Raw genomic sequence first — 17,250 nt, 5'->3', positions numbered from 1 at the left:
GGCAGAGCTCAGAGACAGGAGAGGGAATCAGGGGCACCAGCTGCAATTCAGCGTTCTCACCACTCCTTGTCTGAACCTGTGTTCACCTTGGAATCCCATCTATGAAGCCCGGATTTTGTTTAAAGTGCATTCATTGTTGATGACCCAAAGGAGTGCTCATGGGACACACAGCAAGCTTCCAAGGAGCAAATGAACAGAGAGCTTGCTGCAAGGAATTTATTTGGGCTGGGAGGGAATTGATGACATGGCACAGTGAAACAGCAGGTGCCTTCTAGGTGTCAAAGCAAATTGTGATTTAACTGCAGCAAAGCAGGTAAAAGACGCCATTCACTATGCAGGTTCCTGAGACGCGCTCCCCATCATTGCATGAGGGTCTTCTGCAGGTGCAATCCTCTCCTGCCCTTACACCTGCAGACACATAGAAAGTGTCAGAATCAGTGCTTGGCAGGAGGAGAGTCTGGGGAGGTGCAGTCTGGGTGGGCAGGTTCCTCCTGTAAGTGCATTACAGAGAGTGGCCTGTGCAGACTCAGCCTATTGGAGTAAGGCACATGGCAAGCTGAGGTCACCCACATGGTCAGGCACACACTTTCGCCTGCCTTCACTCCTGTCCCATCACACATATGACTGAACACTCCTTCATACACATTTCCCATTCCTAAATGTTCCTTCTGAGAGAAAGAAGAAAATTGTCTCCCTGTGACTAAGATCCAGAAAGGACTGGTCAGTAAGTGTCTTCACGTACTAGACCTAGTATCTGCACAAACCTATCTTGGATTATAAGGTTTTCGCAGGAAAAAAATCCTCTGCCCAGAATTATCACTCACTGTTGAATGAGAAATTTGAGGGCTCTGGGGCTTAAGTGAAGTCACTTCAGTGACTGTGGCTGGCCTGAGTCTGGGGCCCATCTGCCGTCCTGCCTTTGTACTCTGTGTGTCCTACAGGAAGGCAGCACTCACCTGCATCCTGAGCCGAGTTTTCATCCCCTGTAAAGGAGATGGTTGCCACCTGGTCCTCTTGTCCTGGCTGCTGCTGGTCTGGGGCCTCCTCAACTCTTGCTCTGAGAGGCTCAGCCTGGGCCTGGAGGGCCAGCAGGAGAAGAGCAGCGAGGAGGGCGAGGGTCCTCATGGCTGGAGTCACCTGGGGGATTGGAGGAAGGGTCCTGAGAGTGTGGAGGAAGACATCGGCTGCATTTGTAGGTGTGTGAGGAGCAGGTTCACAGCCCGTAGCTGTGTCTCCATTGGATGGGAGGAGGGGGAGCCTTGTCCTTGAGGTCCTCAAGGCAAACTGACAATGACGAACAACACTCTGCTAAGGTTTTCTATTTCCCACTTAGATTTCCTATTTCCCTTTAGATCAAATGTTTCCTTTTTAATATTTGAAAAGCAAGTTCCTCTGGAGCACAGAGGAGTAGAAGGTGAGCTCTCCTGAGCAGGGCTCAGGGCCGTGTCACCCTCTGAAGGGGGTATTGAGGTCAGGGGGTGAGCAGGCTCCTGCCTGAGCAGGAGTGGAGCTCACAGTGGCCTCATCAGGGGTGACAGGAGCTCAGCAGGGTCCTGGGCAGAGAGCGGCCTAAGCTGAAGCCTGTTGATGTTTTCCATCTTTTGGAGCAAGCAGTGGCTACTTAGAACCTGTGTCTAAAGTGCACCACCTGATGTAGAATGTACATTATTGGACCTTTATCTCACATCAAATGGATTTAAAACCTCAACACAAGACCTGAGAACAGAGGACGACTGAAAGGACACGTAGAGGTGCCTTCTTGACCCTGGACTGGGCAGTGAGGTCTTGCCTGTGACACCAAAGGCAGAGGCAACAGAAGCCAAGGTGGAACTATGGGGTGGCCTCAGAGCAGGCAGCTTTCCACACACAGGAAGCCACCAGCTGGATGAGGAAGCACACCAGGAAGTGGAGAAAACACAGGGAAAGCAGGAGTTCAGACAGGATTCATGTCCACAGACACAGACAACAGAGCACGTCAGTAGCCAAACCAAATGACCTGGTTGAAACATGAGCAGCAGACGTCAGTGGGCATTTCTCAAAATCAGGGAATGTTTGAAGGAGCCACTTTTCTGAGCAGGACAGGACCCATAGAGTGCGTGTCTGGAGCCTTTGAGCTCCTCAGTAACTTAGCTGAGAGGTACACCCCTGGGCAGCTCCCAGGGGCCTGCAGAGGACCCCCGCAGGGCCTCCCACATGGGGATCCTGCACAGAGGAAGTGCTATCAGGCCAATGAGGTGAGCAGAGGGCACAGCTCTAGAGCTTTCAGTTACTCACAGATCCTCAGCGAGGCTGGGCGACAGAAGCAGGCAGAGAGCAGTCCTGAGTCCCAGGTCTCCTGAATCCACAGCAGCCTCACACTCACAGGACACACTTCCCCTATTTAAAGGGCACTGGGTGGGGTGTCGTCATCTCTGTGTGTTTCCATTGGGCATTTCCAACATCTCTTACACAAGGGCGATTGAACAATTAGTTGTGGTGGTGGGGTCAGAAGAGGGGCCCAAAGGGCCATCTTCCCTTTGTCCAGCTGTCTTTGCCTGGTCTAGGTGGTGACCAAGCTCCTTCTCCCTTCCTCCTAAGGTGGTAGACCCTGTGGCTGAGGCTGAAGCACCCAGAGCAGAGAAACATTAAAAGGTGTCAGGAAATCATAGTCTGCAGGTCATATTCATGCTTTGCTAAGATGACTAAGATAAGATCGGCAAGACCACCCAAGAGGGCTTAGAATAAACTCTGGATCAGCGTCCCCAGGGGCTGGGGTCTCACCAGGAGAGCCAATTAGAGCTTTTGGCTAATGAGGAGCCTGGGCCCTGGTGAGCTGATATTCCACTCTTGCCTGTGTTGTGGAGGTGGGCAGACCATACTGTAGTCTCCCTGACTGATGGATGTGCATGCAGGATGCAGTTCCCAAGGAAACCAGCATCTACTTGCTTGGCCAGTAGAAAGGCCAGGCTAAAGGACTTTCTAAGTATCTGGGCCAAGCACTCATCAGATTGATGGCCCTCAAGGAGGCTGCCAAGTTGGTAGAGAGATTGTCCTTAGCCCTTTTCTCCTGGGGTTGTGTGCTCAAAGACATTGTACCCAAACTGGAGCTGAACAGTCTCAAGGCATCTCTCAGTGGAAAAGCACTTGCCTAGTTTGCATGAGTCCTGGGTTCAATTGGCAAAAATGAACATATAAAAATACCTGTTATATGTAAGATGGTGAAGAGTAACATTTATGTCTATTTAATGTTCCTTACCATCTCTTGCCACCTCATGGTGTGGTAAGTGGGACCAGGTTCGTGGAAAGGAGAAATGAAACTCACAACCCCTGAAATCCTAAGTACCCATGTCAAGCTTACTAAATTCAAATACAGTGAGTGACCCTCTAGGCCTTGGGGTTGTGCTTATATTGAGGCTAGTGGACCATCTCAGAAGCCTTGCTTTATCTCTGTGAAGGTGGACACATCAGACTGAAGAATTTGCAGGAATGTGTGAGTCGCAGACAGGCTGAAGGCCTCAGTCCTGTGTCAGATAATGAAGACCAGGTCTTCATGGAGGTTACACTGCACGGACCTAGCATGTCTGTGTTGTGTGGGGCCAGCAGATGTTTGAGGAATCTGGGCGCAGGTCTCAGTACAGCACAGGGCCATATGAGTAACGGGGTCTCAGATGATGGTTTCGGGTCCTTGTTGCTGCCTGGAGGGGCCCAGCAAAATGTGGATGTGGAGAGGAACATTGGAGGTGTGTGCAAGAGGGATATCCTGGCAGTTGTTACAACCTCTGGTGGCCCCCAGACGTTAGAACATAAAGCAACTCCAATCCCTAAGTGTTTCCCCACTGAGGCAGGAGAGAGCGGCCTTATTGGGAAATCCAGTTAGACTGGCTGTTGTAATGTGTGGGTCTCCCAGTTCCACGAGTTTTGCATAACTACAGGGCAGCTTCCCAACTGGCCTAGGCCTTTTGGCTTCCTTACAGTAGGGGGCATAGCTACTGGGGCCTCACTGAAGGCAAACAGTGGTCTCAGAAAATGCCATTCTGTGGGGTCATGTTCTAGGTATTTAGGAGAGCATGAGCCCAGTTATGTGCCACTGCAAGTCAGGGGTACTGGACATGACCTGCACTGCCTCCTCTGGCTATAGATGTCCCCAGCCTCTGCAGAAATAGGAAGAGGTTTTAAGTGAGCAGTGAGTGAGATTCATTGCTGTCTCCATTCTGGTGAGGCACCTGTTTCCCTCAATGACCTCTTGGTATGGCACACCTTGCTGTGAAGCAGTGACATTCCACCAATAGTCTCATGGATGTAGATGTTTAGTCATCTGGATGTGGGGGTCATCTTCCCTTGGGTCCACTCATGAAGGGAAGTGGAGCATTGGGTATCTGGTGCCTAATGCAAGCCTTTGAGGCGAGAACACCTTGATTTGCTGCCAGGGCTGCACAAGTCTGTTAACTGCTGTGAGTCTTGCTGGTGCAGGCTTTATGGTGCTCCTGAGTCACACAGGGTGCTCCTGATCATATGTGGCATCTGTTGGTGGCTTGTGCACATCCTGGAGACTGGGATGACTACACGGGAAGTCTCTGGGATCTCTTCATGTGAAGCTCCTAGCCTGGGGCCCTGAGTCTGGGTTTGTGTGCTGTACAGCATCACTGATCAATGCAGAGGAGAGCCTGGCCATCAGAGGGCCGGCTGCCCATTTGTAAGATTTGAGCTAGGGTCGCAGAGCCCTGGCTGTGTTTATGGATTGGAGCCAGAGGGCCCATTTAGGGAGTAAGGATTGAAATCCAGGGCGCTCTGCCTCCCTCTACCAGCTTTCCAGCATACCTGGGATTGTAGGCTGGGGTACTACAGCAGACCCGGAAGGCCTGTCTTTACAAACTACCAGTCGGGCACCCAACAGCATCACCATCACCCCACTGCACAGAAGATTCCAAGCAAGGCCCACCATAAACAATGCCGCCTTCCTCTACTTTGGGCTGTCTTCGCAGTGCTCCCTGTCAGCATCCATAGGGACCAACACTTGTTAGTGGCTTCCTTTGCCTCTGGCATAGGCCAGGCCTTTATGGTACTTCCATATGGACATCATTTAGTGTGGCCAGTGTCCATTCTTTGAGGGCTGCCTCTTCGTGTCTGGTGACACAAGCTGAGTCACCTGTGGGACTAAGAGCCATCATCTCCATGGCTTGGGGGTGGGGTGAGCTAGTAAGCAACCTTTAAAACTGGTGAAACCCGAGCTTCTGTGAAGGCTGCGTGTTGCTTGGGAAAGTAAGTCGAGCCAGAGCCCCTTGTACGTGCTCTTTGCCTGCAGGACTGAGCTGTCTGGCCCTCAGGTATTGTAGCTTAGTCTGTCCCCAAGGGGTGGTTCCTATTAAATGTTGGAGGGCAGAATGCATGACATGTAGTAAAGCAAGGGGCTGTTTTATTATTGGAGAAAATGTAAATGTTATTATCTCTATGGGAAATGACCCTGAATCTTTCTCGATGGCCATGGTGATCTAGGCTCAATTGTGATGAGGTGCAGTGGCCAAAGTTCAGGAGTTAGTGAGTGTTAGGCTCTTGGAAGGAGCATGCTGTGCTTGTGGACTGTGCATTCTTCAGGCTAAGTGATAAGGAGATCAGGAGTCCATGTTAAACGGAGGGGACCACGGGCTGGGCAACCCTAGGCATGTTGGACACACTGTAGGGTCTCCTGGGCCACCGTAGCTGTGGAGAGGTGCTGATCTGAATGGATGATACTGTGTTATCCAAAAGCAGGAAGCCAGGAATATCTAAGTGTGGTGTTTTCCTGAGGTGTCTGCATGGGAGAAACCCACAGAGGCTGAGACAGTGACTGTCTCTGCTCCTGGTTGCAGAGAGAATGGTCCCCACTGTGGGGGAGAGGCTAAGGAATTCCGTTTTCTACCATCAGAAAGGTACCACCCCCAGGAAAAGGCAGTGCCAGGCCTTATGCCATTGCTCAGGGACACCAGCATTTGCAGTCACAGGTGATGTTGGGCCAGGGGTGAAGTAAGGGCCCCCTGAGGATTGTGGCCCCTCCAGCTTGTGCACAGAGCCCTGAGGATGGAGGCTGAGTCATACCTCTGCCAGCACAGAGGCAAGAGGCCTATGAACCTGGAATGATAGGGAACACTGCTGATATCCTGGTATAGGGACAAAGAGGGGGTTTGGACTGCCTCACTTTGAGGAGGGACGTCAGGGGACTGTCACTCAGCTCTGTGTGGAGCCAAGAGCCAGGAAGTATAGTCATGGTCACAGCAATATGGCTGAATCACCTGCCTTATAGTCGGAAACAGCTTTGGGCCTGAAGCCCCTTGGGTAATGCACCAGAGACGCATTGCCTGTAGGTTGTTCGGGCATCATCTACTAATGTGACTCAAGCAGGTTCAGGGTCCTTCCTGAATGTTAAAGAAGTCACATAGCCATCGGCCCAGTCACATCACCAGCCCATGCACATGACCTGGAAATAGTGAAAAGGAACCCGAGTGTGGTCTTTAGCCTTGGCATCCTTCACTGCCCTCCAGAGTACCTGTCTCTGCAAGCTGGCTGAGCCCAACTCTCTCCCTGGGGTTGGGGTTGTCCCCCTCCTAGGTGGGTCAGCCGCTGTCCAAGGAGCTGAAGACTGTGTGGCTCCGGGTTCCCTTCCCTCAGCTCTCCCAGGGGGACTTCCCAGGTCAGCAGACATCCATGCTGTCTGCACTGAGGTCAGTTCCTGTGTGTTTGTGGGAGGGGGCTGAGTAACAGGGTCGCCCTGTCCTTCTGACCTTTCAGAGACCCACTGTGTCAGGATGGTTGCTTCTGGAGTCACCATTTCCATTTGAGCAGAGGCCATGCAGAGTCTGAGACCCAGAGCACAGCTGGACTCTGCTCACCGTGGCAGTGGGGCAACGTGGCTTTACCTGTAGCAGACAGGTGCTTTTCTAAAGGGCTTGAGGACCTGGACCACCAGGATCCTCCGTGTGAAGAGGACATTAGTTAATCTGGGGCAACTGTGCGTGAGTATGCATATGGAGGTAGGAAGAAGAGAATTCTAGAAGGAACAAGGACATGACCCTGAGGTCCTGCTGTTCCTAATGCAGACATAGTGCAAGTCCAGTGGGGCAGATGGCACTGGGCAGGAGGCTCAGGCACAGCAATGTGTGTCAGGGACTTGGTGGGAGCCTCACAGGGAGCAGGACATGGAGAGTTCGCATTCCTCTTTCTCTGGTCCCTCCACTGTCCCGGTCCTCTGAGGCCTGTGTCCTCTGTTTACACAGGGAGGAACCTTCGGAGCCACCTTATCCTGCAGCGTCCATGGCCCTGAAGAATCAATGACCCAGCCAGGGCCTGCCCTCTCCACCCTTCCCTCACGGTTTCACCTGCCCCTCCCATACTCTCTGTACATTCCGTATTTGTTGTCTGCTTTAACATTCCAACAAGAGAGGAGGGAAAAATACCCTGGGTGTTTTAGGACATGGAGGCCAATGCTTTTATGCTTGTCCCAGAAGGAAGGTAAATGTCATGTGCTCTCGATTCTAGGCCTGTGGATCTCTTGACCAAGATAAGCCTCTCACATGCCCCCCCCCCCCGCCCCCGCTGATTTCTGTGCGCAGCCTGGGAGTTACTCAGAGTCTCTGCCTTTTGTTTCCTGGATGGTGCTATGGTGGGAACGTTGGTGTCCCACTAAATTCATATGTGGAAATTTTACACCCAAAGCTCATGACATTAAGCATTCTGATACTTGGGATCAAGAGGTCAGCACCTTCATAGATGGACCACTTCATAAAAGTGGGCCAGGGAGCTGCCTTGTCCCACCATGTGCAGACACATCCAGAAGGTACCAAGTATGAACCAGGAAGCCAGCCTCTCTGAACATTAAATTTTCAGGCTCGTTCATCTTGGACTTCACAGCCTCCACAAAGGTGCGAAATTAGTTTTTGTGGTTTACAAGCTCCAGGATACATGGTATTTTATCATGCCAGCCCAAGTGGACTAAGAGATGTCACTCTGTAACGCATTCACCAGGTTTCAGGAAACCCAGGTGTCCCAGGAAGAGAACACAGGAACAAGAAGCCTCTAGCCATGATGGACCATAAATAGTTACAGCCAGCTTCCTAGGAAAAGCTTGCCCTGATACATTGTGTTCATTTGGAAATGTCAGTGGTCCACATCCTCCAAGCTACAGACATTAAAACTGTTTCAAAAAACTTCCCCTCTTGAGCTGGATGAACTGATTCCAGCCCATCCCCAGCCCTGACTGAGCTCCCAGATGGTGGCCAGTACCAAAGTGCTAGCCCTGTGGTAAGTCATCCTGCAGTGACTTCTATATCCCCAAAGAGCACTCCTTCTGCCCATGGAGTTGACCAAAGCCCAAGGGGCTAGAGTGTGTGTTCACACCTGTGAATGGTTTCAGGCCCCTAAGTGCTGGTAGGTTCTTAAGCAGAAGCAGGGGAATGGGACAATTTCACAGGCCTGCAGAGAGGTGGGCCTGATGCAATTTTTTTTTGGTCAACTTTTGCTTCCCCAACATGTTGGTGAAGTGGGATTGACTCTTCTCAGTTCCTTTCCCAAGTATAGAAAATAACAGACTCTGTGAATCGACAAAGATTCTGGACTCTGGAATATTTTGATGGGCAACATCTCTTGCTGCACACACCTGGGGATGCAGGAACAATACGTGACCCAGGTGAGGTGCAGAATCTTCCCTCAGGGACAGATTCATAAGGACATTTTTTTTTTTTGTCTGGGTGTGGGTTTGCTGGCTCAATGGGGAAGGAAGTAAATGTTTTCTCCAGGATGCTAAGCTACTAGGCCAGGTAGAGTTGTCCTTGAGTGGCTTTGCCATCACAGGAGACCTGGGCCAAGAGCATGATCAAGGCAGAAGAAAGAACTAAAGGTAAGGACAACATTCCCACTCATCCCTGAGTCCTGGGACCAGCCTCTCTGTGAAGTCAGAAATCCCATTGAAATTCCCAGGCCCGGGAAGCAGCTTCTGACACAGCTGGAGGGTTTCTGAGGGTCAACTCCAAGACTCACACTAGTGCCCAAGGTAAGCTTGAAAAATAGCAAACACAGAGAAGTAGACACACAGACCTTAGATTGCACAAGGGCAGAAATTAAGAGCAGAGCTTAGTTGATGTGGGTGCAGCCTGGTCTTCAGACTCCCCTGGTGACTCAGTGCTCTGCCAAGTGTGAGAAACACCTCCCATGTGCTGATTGACAGGATGGAAGCCACCAAGTGAGGGGAGGTAAGGCTGTAGGTGAAGTTGGGGACCAGAGGCCCTGAGGCTGATAGTCAGAGGGAGGCCTGCAAGTGATGGCCAGAGTTAGAGTGTGGCCCTGGGTCAAGAGCAGAAGGCAGAGTAGGGAGGGCAGGTGTCGTCTAGGGTCATAGGACAGGGTGTTTGGTGTGATGAATAGCAGGCCATGTTAGACTGAAGAACATTTTCCTCTTCCCTGTATGTTTCTCAATTCGTTTCTAGTGGCAAAGGGAATAATTAAGCAAGCCCTTAAAATACAGGGGAACTTTTCTCATTATTTACATTCTGGTGGTAAGCAGAGGTTTGAAAATTGAATATCAGAAGGAAAACCAAAAGAGTAACTGAAGTCAAAATGTTGAAGAACTGTGTGTTTTCCATGTGTTTTTGCAGCTAGATTCACAGAAGCCTAGACATGTCAGCAACCTATGTGTCCCTCCATGGAGAAGTGCCAAGGAGATGTGGTATCTGCACATTCACAGTGGAGATATTTTCAGTCGTACAAACTTGAGTGAGCCCAGAGGACACTAGTTAAGTGACAAAAGCCAGGGACATCTTAGTTATGTGTAATATAAGTTTTTCTCATAGAAGTAGGGAGTGCAATAATGTTCTAGCAAGAGGGAGAGATGAAAGGAGGGATTGAGTGTTGGTTGAGGGACACAGTGGGTTACTTATGGGCCACAAGCTCCTGTGTTCTACTGCATAGTGACCATAGTCAAAAATAATGTATTGTGCATTTCAAAATAGGAGGAAGAGAAGATTTTGACTGTTTCACCCCAAATAAATTCTAAGTGTTTGAGGTGATAAGTACACTAATTAATGACTTGATTACCTGACTTGATGATCATTCAGCATATACATGTATCAAAAACTTTACAATAAACACCATAAATTTGTACAATCATTAGGTGTTAGCTCAAATAATTAGTAAGTAAGGGGATGTCTTCTGATTTAAATGAATATTGCCCAGGCACTTTTTAAAAACGGGAAGGAAGATGTATTCAGAAGATCTCAATGAGGTCAAGACCGATCTATAAAAAAGCTGAAATCAACCATCTTGTAGCAAAATGCAGAATTTTTGGAAGAGGGCCGTGGAGCAGAGCTGGATAAGGTTATGGGGAGGTTGTCAGTGTCCTCCAGTGTCATCTTCCTGATTTGCATTTGCTGGTTTTAGGCTTCCACTGTCTGTCAAGGAGCAAGATCTCTTTCAATTCCATTTCAAAGGGATGGCTCCACACCTGACGAAAGCTTCAGTCCTTGCCCTTTCACAGGAGTAGCCCATTGAAGGAAGAAAACGTCAAGTACCCTGTGGGCGATCAGCAAATAAGCAGTGGATATTTGCTGCTATTCATGGATTTGGGGTCTCACTGGAGGCTGAGGAAGTTGCTGTGGGAAGACCTCACCTTCTTCCCTACCAACCCTGTGCCTGCAGGTGGCATGTGTCTCAGACCAGCCTCGATTGTCACAGCAACAGCCCAGGTCATGGGGCTGTGCCCCTGCATCCACAGAGCAGACAGGTAGGCCCCACTCCTCCGTGGCCCCTCTCCCTGATTGGCAGAGGCTTCTGGCCCTATCTGCTCTGAGCAATACCTCACCCTCTTCTGGGCTTGTCCCTTCCCCCATGGCATGGAGGTGGACCTGGCCCTGCATGCCCCCTTTTTCTCACACTCTGTGCCTCAAATTCGGCCCCACTCATTCCATGGACCTATCTGTTTCCCTATCTGTTTCCTGTCGTGCTCCGGGAGGAGATTGACCGCGAACACTTTTCTCAACCTGCTGTTTTGATTTAAAAGTTCTTATGCTTCATGAAATTAAGACAATTTATTAATGCATTTAGATTAAACATTAATATCAATATTTATATATTCATGTTTAATTCTAAAGGATTTTAATTATTTGATTTGACATTAACTGACTTGTGAATTGGATACATGGAGTGATTTTTCTCTGTAGGAGTGACTTTTCTTCCAGGCAGCTTAGAAAAATAACATCATTCATATCACTAGTTGCAGGTAGATGAAATTAATAATTTTGTGATAATGCAGAAGTCAGAATTAAATTCTACATCACCTAATACAAGTTAAGGAGTCACACAAGTAGAGGGGAAGTGTTAAGGAAAACATGGGTCATACATTCTAAATGTGGGAAACCAGTGCCAGAGAAGAACTAAATAAAATGTATGGCATGGTTGGACCTCCATAGCGAAGGATCAAGAGAATAAGTTGGTTCTTCACTGCAGGGGAAACAGGGTGCAATTGGAAATATGGAGTCACACAAAACCCAGGGACAATGTGAAATTTTAGAAGATAGCTGGGGGAAGGAGCTAGTGGACACTGGGATGTGGACAGCAGCCCTGAGCAGGGGACTGGAGTAGCCACATCCACAGTTTAGGAATGATATGGAGGTTTGCAACAAGGGCCACAGACCCTCAAGCCAGTGGAGGTGTAAGATCCTAAAGAATGCACCTGACCTTCTAGGGAGTACCCCGTCGTAGACCTTCATTATTCACACAGGGGGGAGGTGGTCCTTCACTGTGTGAGACCCACAGACTTGCTCTGTGCTCCCTGGGGTCACTGTCCTGGTTCCCCAGCTGTGGGTGGTCCGTGGAGCCCATTCTGGCCGTCTGACACAGGAAGACCCTTATTAGGGCTAAGACAGACCTCAGAGTTCCAGTGGAGAGCATGAGGGAAGAGGACCTGTTTCCTTGGGCTCTCTGGGAATGGGTTCATTCTGGTGGTCACTGTCATGTCTGGGCCCATCTCAGTGTCTACGAGATTGCAAATAATTCCACTTGTGTCACTGGATCCCTCTCTGCAACCTATGGTCTCTATTGCTCTAAATCGTGCATCATCTACTAATGATAGACAGCAGGAGTACCATGGATTCCCTGGCACCCCTATCTCCAGTCCTGTGCTCCAGGATCCCTAGGGAAGTACTGGGTGGAGTCAGGTGAGGACTCAGGGGCTCACACCGGCCATCTCTCAGGGGCTCCTGCGTGGTGGACTTGGGGACAAAAGGCCCAGAAGTCAGGGGTTTTTCTTGGGGAGGGAAGGAGAGGACCCACAGGAGTGAGAAACGCATCCTACCTCTCCAAGACGGAGCTGGCCCTTCAGACACAGGTTTTAAGCAGGAGCATGACATCTTGGTTGAGAAGAGGAGGACAAGGTAGGGAAGGGTGGGGTCCTGTGTGTGTGTGTGTGTGTGTGTGTTGGGTGGCTGTGTGGTTCACAGGGCAGCAGGGAGCAGTGGCCATGCTGGTCCAGACCCTGGGATCTAGGGACCCTGCTCCAGCCCTCCTTTCCCCACACCCAGATCCTGCCCTCAGTAGCCTTGCCTGAAGCACTGAGGCTCAACCCCTCAGCACCCTGGAGCATGTCCGTGAACTCTGGGTGGCTTGGTCACTGCCTCCGACCCCTTCAGTTCTAGGTCTCCTTGGAAGCTGCACTTTACAGGCAGAGTCAGGTTCCCACAGCTGAAGGCATCCACCCGGGTGCCTGGGGCCAGGTGGGGCTGAGTCCTGCTGGTGCCTGGTGTGCCTCTGGAACCCAGCTCTGTGTGCCCAACCCAGCTCCAGTAGTGTGCCACATGGTGGGGACAAGAATGCGTCAGCCTGAGGGGCACTCTGCTTTTCTTCCTATGTGGGCTGTCCCCACTAAGAACCCTTCCTTCCACTCCTAGAGCTGTCCTTGTGGAGCCTCCGCAGCGCAGGGCCTAAAAACCAGATTACCCTCAGAGTGTCCAGGAAAAGTCCCACACTTTGAAGAGAGAAGGCGGTTTCTCTAGAAGGTGTAATGGCAAACTGGAAGCAGACAGTGATTGCTTTGCCACCACATGGGAGAGTCTTTGAGAGTGAGTCCACTCTAAGTGAGGGCAGAGCTCAGAGACAGGAGAGGGAATCAGGGGCACCAGCTGCATTTCAGCGTTCTCACCACTCCTTGTCTGAACCTGTGTTCACCTTGGAATCCCATCTATGAAGCCTGGATTTTGTTTAAAGTACATTCATTGTCAATAACCCAAAATAGTGCTCATGGGACACACAGCAAGGAGCAAATGCACAGAGAGATTGATGCAAGGAATTTATTTGGGCTGGGAGGGAAATTGATGACATGGCAAAGTGAAAAACCAGCTCCCTTCTAGGTGTCAAGGCAAATTGTGATTCATCTGCAGCAAAGCAGGTAAAAGATGCCATTCAGTCTGCAGCTTCCTGCCACGCGCTCCCCAGCATTGCATCGGGGTCTTCTGCAGGTGCACACAGCTCCTGCCCTTACACCTGCAGACACAGAGAAAGTGTGAGAATCCAGTGCTGGGCAGGAGGAGAGTCTGGGGAGGTGCAGTCTGGGTGGGCAGGTTCCTCCTGTAAGTGCATTACAGAGAGTGGCCTGTGCAGACTCAGCCTATTGGAGCAAAGGCACATGGCAAGCTCAGGTCACCCACATGGTCAGACACACACTTTCGCCTGCCTTCACTCCTGCCCCATCACACATATGACTGAATACACCTTCATACACATTTCCCATTCCTAAATGTTCCTTCTGAGAGAAAGAAGAAAATTGTCTCCCTGAGACTAAGGCGACCCATTTAGATCCTGAAAGCAGTGGTCAGTAAGTGTCTTCATGTTCTAGACCTAGTACTATCTTGGAATCAAATGTTTTTGGATGAAAGAAGTCCTCTGCCAAGAGTTATCAGGCACTCACTGTTCAATGAGAAATTTGAGGGCTCTGGGGCTTAAGTGAAGTCACTTCAGTGACTGTGGCTGGCCTGAGTCTGGGGCCCATCTGCCGTCCTGCCTTTGTACTCTGTGTGTCCTACAGGAAGGCAGCACTCACCTGCATCCTGAGCCGAGTTTTCATCCCCTGTAAAGGAGATGGTTGCCACCTGGTCCTCTTGTCCTGGCTGCTGCTGGTCTGGGGCCTCCTCAACTCTTGCTCCTAGAGGCTCAGCCTGGGCCTGGAGGGCCAGCAGGAGAAGGGCAGCAAGGAGGGCGAGGGTCCTCATGGCTGGAGTCACCTGGGGGATTAGAGGCAGGGTCCTGAGAGTGTGGAGGAAGACATCGGCTGCATTTGTAGGTGTGTGAGGAGCAGGTTCACAGCCCGTGGCTGTGTCTCCATCGGATGGGAGGAGGGGGAGCCTTGTCCTTGAGGTCCTCAAGGCAAACTGACAATGACAAATAACACTCTGCTAAGGTTTTCTATTTCCCACTTAGATTTCCTATTTCCCTTTAGATCAAATGTTTCCTTTTTAATATTTGAAAAGCAAGATCCTCTGGAGCACAGAGGAGTAGAAGGTGAACTCTCCTGAGCAGGGCTCAGGGCTGTGTCACCCTCTGAAGGGGGTATTGAGGTCAGGGGGTGAGCAGGCTCCTGCCTGAGCAGGAGTGGAGCTCACAGTGACCTCATCAGGGGTGACAGGAGCTCAGTAGGATCCTGGGCAGAGAGCGGCCTAAGCTGAAGCCTGTTGATGTTTTCCATCTTTTGGAGCAAGCAGTGGCTACTTAGAACCTGTGTCTAAAGTGCACCACCTGATGTAGAATGTACATTATTGGACCTTTATCTCACATCAAATGGATTTAAAACCTCAACACAAGACCTGAGAACAGAGGACGACTGGAAGGACACGTCGAGGTGCCTTCTTGACCCTGGACTGGGCAGTGAGGTCTTGCTGTGACACCAAAGGCAGAGGCAGCAGAAGCCAAGGTGGAACTATGGGGTGGCCTCAGAGCAGGCAGCTTTCCACACACAGGAAGCCACCAGCTGGATGAGGAAGCACACCAGGAAGTGGAGAAAACACAGGGAAAGCAGGAGTTCAGACAGGATTCATGTCCAGAGACACAGGCAACAGAGCACGTCAGTAGCCAAACCAAATGACCTGGTTGAAACATGAGCAGCAGACGTCAGTGGACATTTCTCAAAATCAGGGAATGTTTGAAGGAGCCACTGTTCTGAGCAGGACAGAACTCGTAGGGTGTGTGTGTCTGGAGCGTTTGAGCTCCTCAGTAACTTAGCTGAGAGGTACACCCCTGGGCAGCTCCCAGGGGCCTGCAGAGGACCCCCGCAGGGCCTCCCACATGGGGATCCTGCACAGAGGAAGTGCTATCAGGCCAATGAGGTGAGCAGAGGGCACAGCTCTAGAGCTTTCAGTTACTCACAGATCCTCAGCGAGGCTGGGCGACTGAAGCAGGCAGAGAGCAGTCCTGAGTCCCAGGTCTCCTGCAGCCACAGCAGCCACACACTCACAGGACACACTTCCCCTATTTAAAGGGCACTGGGTGGGGTGTCGTCCTTTCTGTGTGTTTCTATTGGGCATTTCCAACATCTCTTGCACAAGGGCGATTGAACAATGAGTTGTGGTGGTGGGGTCAGAAGAGGGGCCCAAAGGGCCATCTTCCCTTTGTCCAGCTGTCTTTGCCTGCTCCAGGTGGTGACCAAGCTGTTTCTCCCTTCCTCTTAAGTTGGTAGACCATTTGGACATGAATCCTGTGTGAAAAGCACCCAGAAGAAAGACACATTAAAGCTGTCAGGAAATCATAGTCTGCAGGTCATATTCATGCTTTGCTAAGATGACTAAGATAAGATTGGCAAGACCACACAAGAGGGCTTAGAATAAGCTCTGGATCAGTGTCCCCAGGGATCGGGGTCTCACCAGGAGAGCCAATTAGAGCTTTTGGCCAGTGGGGAGACTGGGCTCTTATGCCAGTCTTCCTGTGTTTTGGAGCTGGTCAGGCCACACTGCAGTCTCCCTGACTGATGCATGTGCATGCAGGATGCAGTTCCAAGGAAACCAGCATCTGCTTGTTTGGCCAGTAGAAAGGCCAGGCTAAAGGACTGTCTGAGCAACTGGGCCAAGCACTCTTCAGATTGATGACCCTGAAGGAGGCTTCCAAGATGGTAGAGACATTGTCCTTCGCCGTTCCCTCTGGGGTTGTGAGGTCAAAGACATTGTACCCAAACCAGTGCTGAGCAGTCTCAAGGCATCCCTCAGTGGAAAACCACTTGCTTAGTTTGCATGAGTCCTGGGTTCAATTGGCAAAATGAATATAAAAAATACCTGTTATATGTAAGATGGTGAAGAGTGACATTTATGTCTATATACTGTTCCTTACCATCTCATGCCTCCTCATGGTGTGGCAAATGGGACAGGTTCATGGAAAAGAGAAATGAAAATAACAACCCCTAAGTACCCACTTATTAGTCTCTTAGAAGGAGCATGATTCTAAATAGGCAAGGTTGTGGTGCCATGTGCCTAGCCTTCAGGACCATCTCAGAAGCCCTGCTGTGTCTCTGACAAGGAAGAGAAATTAGACATAAGTATTGGCAGCAACTGGGTGAGCCTCAGAGAGGCTGAGGGTTTAGTCTTGTGTCAGATGGTGAAGGCCAGGTCCTCAGGGAGGCTGCACTGCAGCGGGGTTCCAGGCCAGTGTCGTATGGAGCCAGCAGAGGTTTGAGGAACTGGGCACAGGTCTCAGTACAGCACAGGGCCATATTCGGATAGGGGTGTCAAGGGACAATTATAGAGGCCTTGTTGCTGTCTGGAGGGGCCCAGCAAAATGTGGATGTGGAGAGGAGCATTGGTGGTGTGTGCAAGAGAGATATCCTGGCAGTTGTTACAACCTCTGGTGGCCCCCAGAAGTTAGAACATAAAGCAACTCCAATCCCTAAGTGTTTCCCCACTGAGGCAGGAGAGAGCGGCCTTATTGGGAAATCCAGTTAGACTGGCTGTTGTAATGTGTGGGTCTCCCAGTTCCACGAGTTTTGCATAACTACTGGGCAGCTTCCCAACTGGCCTAGGTCTTGTGGCTTCCTTACAGTAGGGGGCATAGCGAATGAGGCGTCACTGAAGGCAAATAGTGGTCTCAGAAAATACCATTCTGTGGGGTCATGTTCTTGGTATTTAGGTAAACATGAGCCCAGTTAAGTGCCAAGGCAAATCAGGTGTACTGGACATGACCGGCACTGTCTCAGCTGGCTAAGGATGTCCCCAGCCTCTGCAGCAATAGGAAGAGGCTATAAGTGAGCAGTGAGTGAGATCTGTTGCTGTCTCCATTCTG

The 17,250-nt window shown here is 50.5% G+C and overlaps 2 protein-coding genes across 2 annotated transcripts; both read right to left on the bottom strand.

Moving 5' to 3' along the window:
- Nucleotides 1–202: 202 nt before the first annotated feature.
- LOC139705060 (neutrophil antibiotic peptide NP-1-like) lies at nt 203–2,355 on the bottom strand. Its single transcript, XM_071609261.1, has 3 exons — nt 2,275–2,355; nt 957–1,137; nt 203–408 (listed from the first exon to the last, which is right to left on the bottom strand). The coding sequence occupies exons 2-3, from the start codon at nt 1,123–1,125 to the stop codon at nt 296–298; spliced, it is 282 nt and encodes a 93-aa protein (XP_071465362.1). The 5' UTR covers nt 1,126–1,137; nt 2,275–2,355; the 3' UTR covers nt 203–295.
- Nucleotides 2,356–13,269: 10,914 nt separating this feature from the next.
- LOC114083626 (neutrophil antibiotic peptide NP-1-like) lies at nt 13,270–15,447 on the bottom strand. Its single transcript, XM_027924894.3, has 3 exons — nt 15,352–15,447; nt 14,033–14,213; nt 13,270–13,476 (listed from the first exon to the last, which is right to left on the bottom strand). Exons 2-3 carry the CDS (start codon nt 14,199–14,201, stop codon nt 13,364–13,366), a joined length of 282 nt encoding a protein of 93 aa, XP_027780695.2. The 5' UTR covers nt 14,202–14,213; nt 15,352–15,447; the 3' UTR covers nt 13,270–13,363.
- Nucleotides 15,448–17,250: the final 1,803 nt, after the last annotated feature.

Source organism: Marmota flaviventris, chromosome 3, assembly GCF_047511675.1.
Source record: "Marmota flaviventris isolate mMarFla1 chromosome 3, mMarFla1.hap1, whole genome shotgun sequence".
Classification (NCBI taxonomy): domain Eukaryota; kingdom Metazoa; phylum Chordata; class Mammalia; order Rodentia; family Sciuridae; genus Marmota; species Marmota flaviventris.
This window is presented reverse-complemented; position numbering and strand designations above follow the sequence as displayed.

Coding starts and splice junctions, on each gene's coding strand:
- LOC139705060 (XM_071609261.1), bottom strand. CDS start 1,125: ATGAGGACCCTCGCCCTCCTCGCTGCTCTTCTCCTGCTGGCCCTCCAG. Junction 409..956: donor AAACTCGGCTCAGGATGCAG/GTGAGTGCTGCC, acceptor ATGTGTCTGCAG/GTGTAAGGGCAGGAGAGGAT.
- LOC114083626 (XM_027924894.3), bottom strand. CDS start 14,201: ATGAGGACCCTCGCCCTCCTTGCTGCCCTTCTCCTGCTGGCCCTCCAG. Junction 13,477..14,032: donor AAACTCGGCTCAGGATGCAG/GTGAGTGCTGCC, acceptor CTGTGTCTGCAG/GTGTAAGGGCAGGAGCTGTG.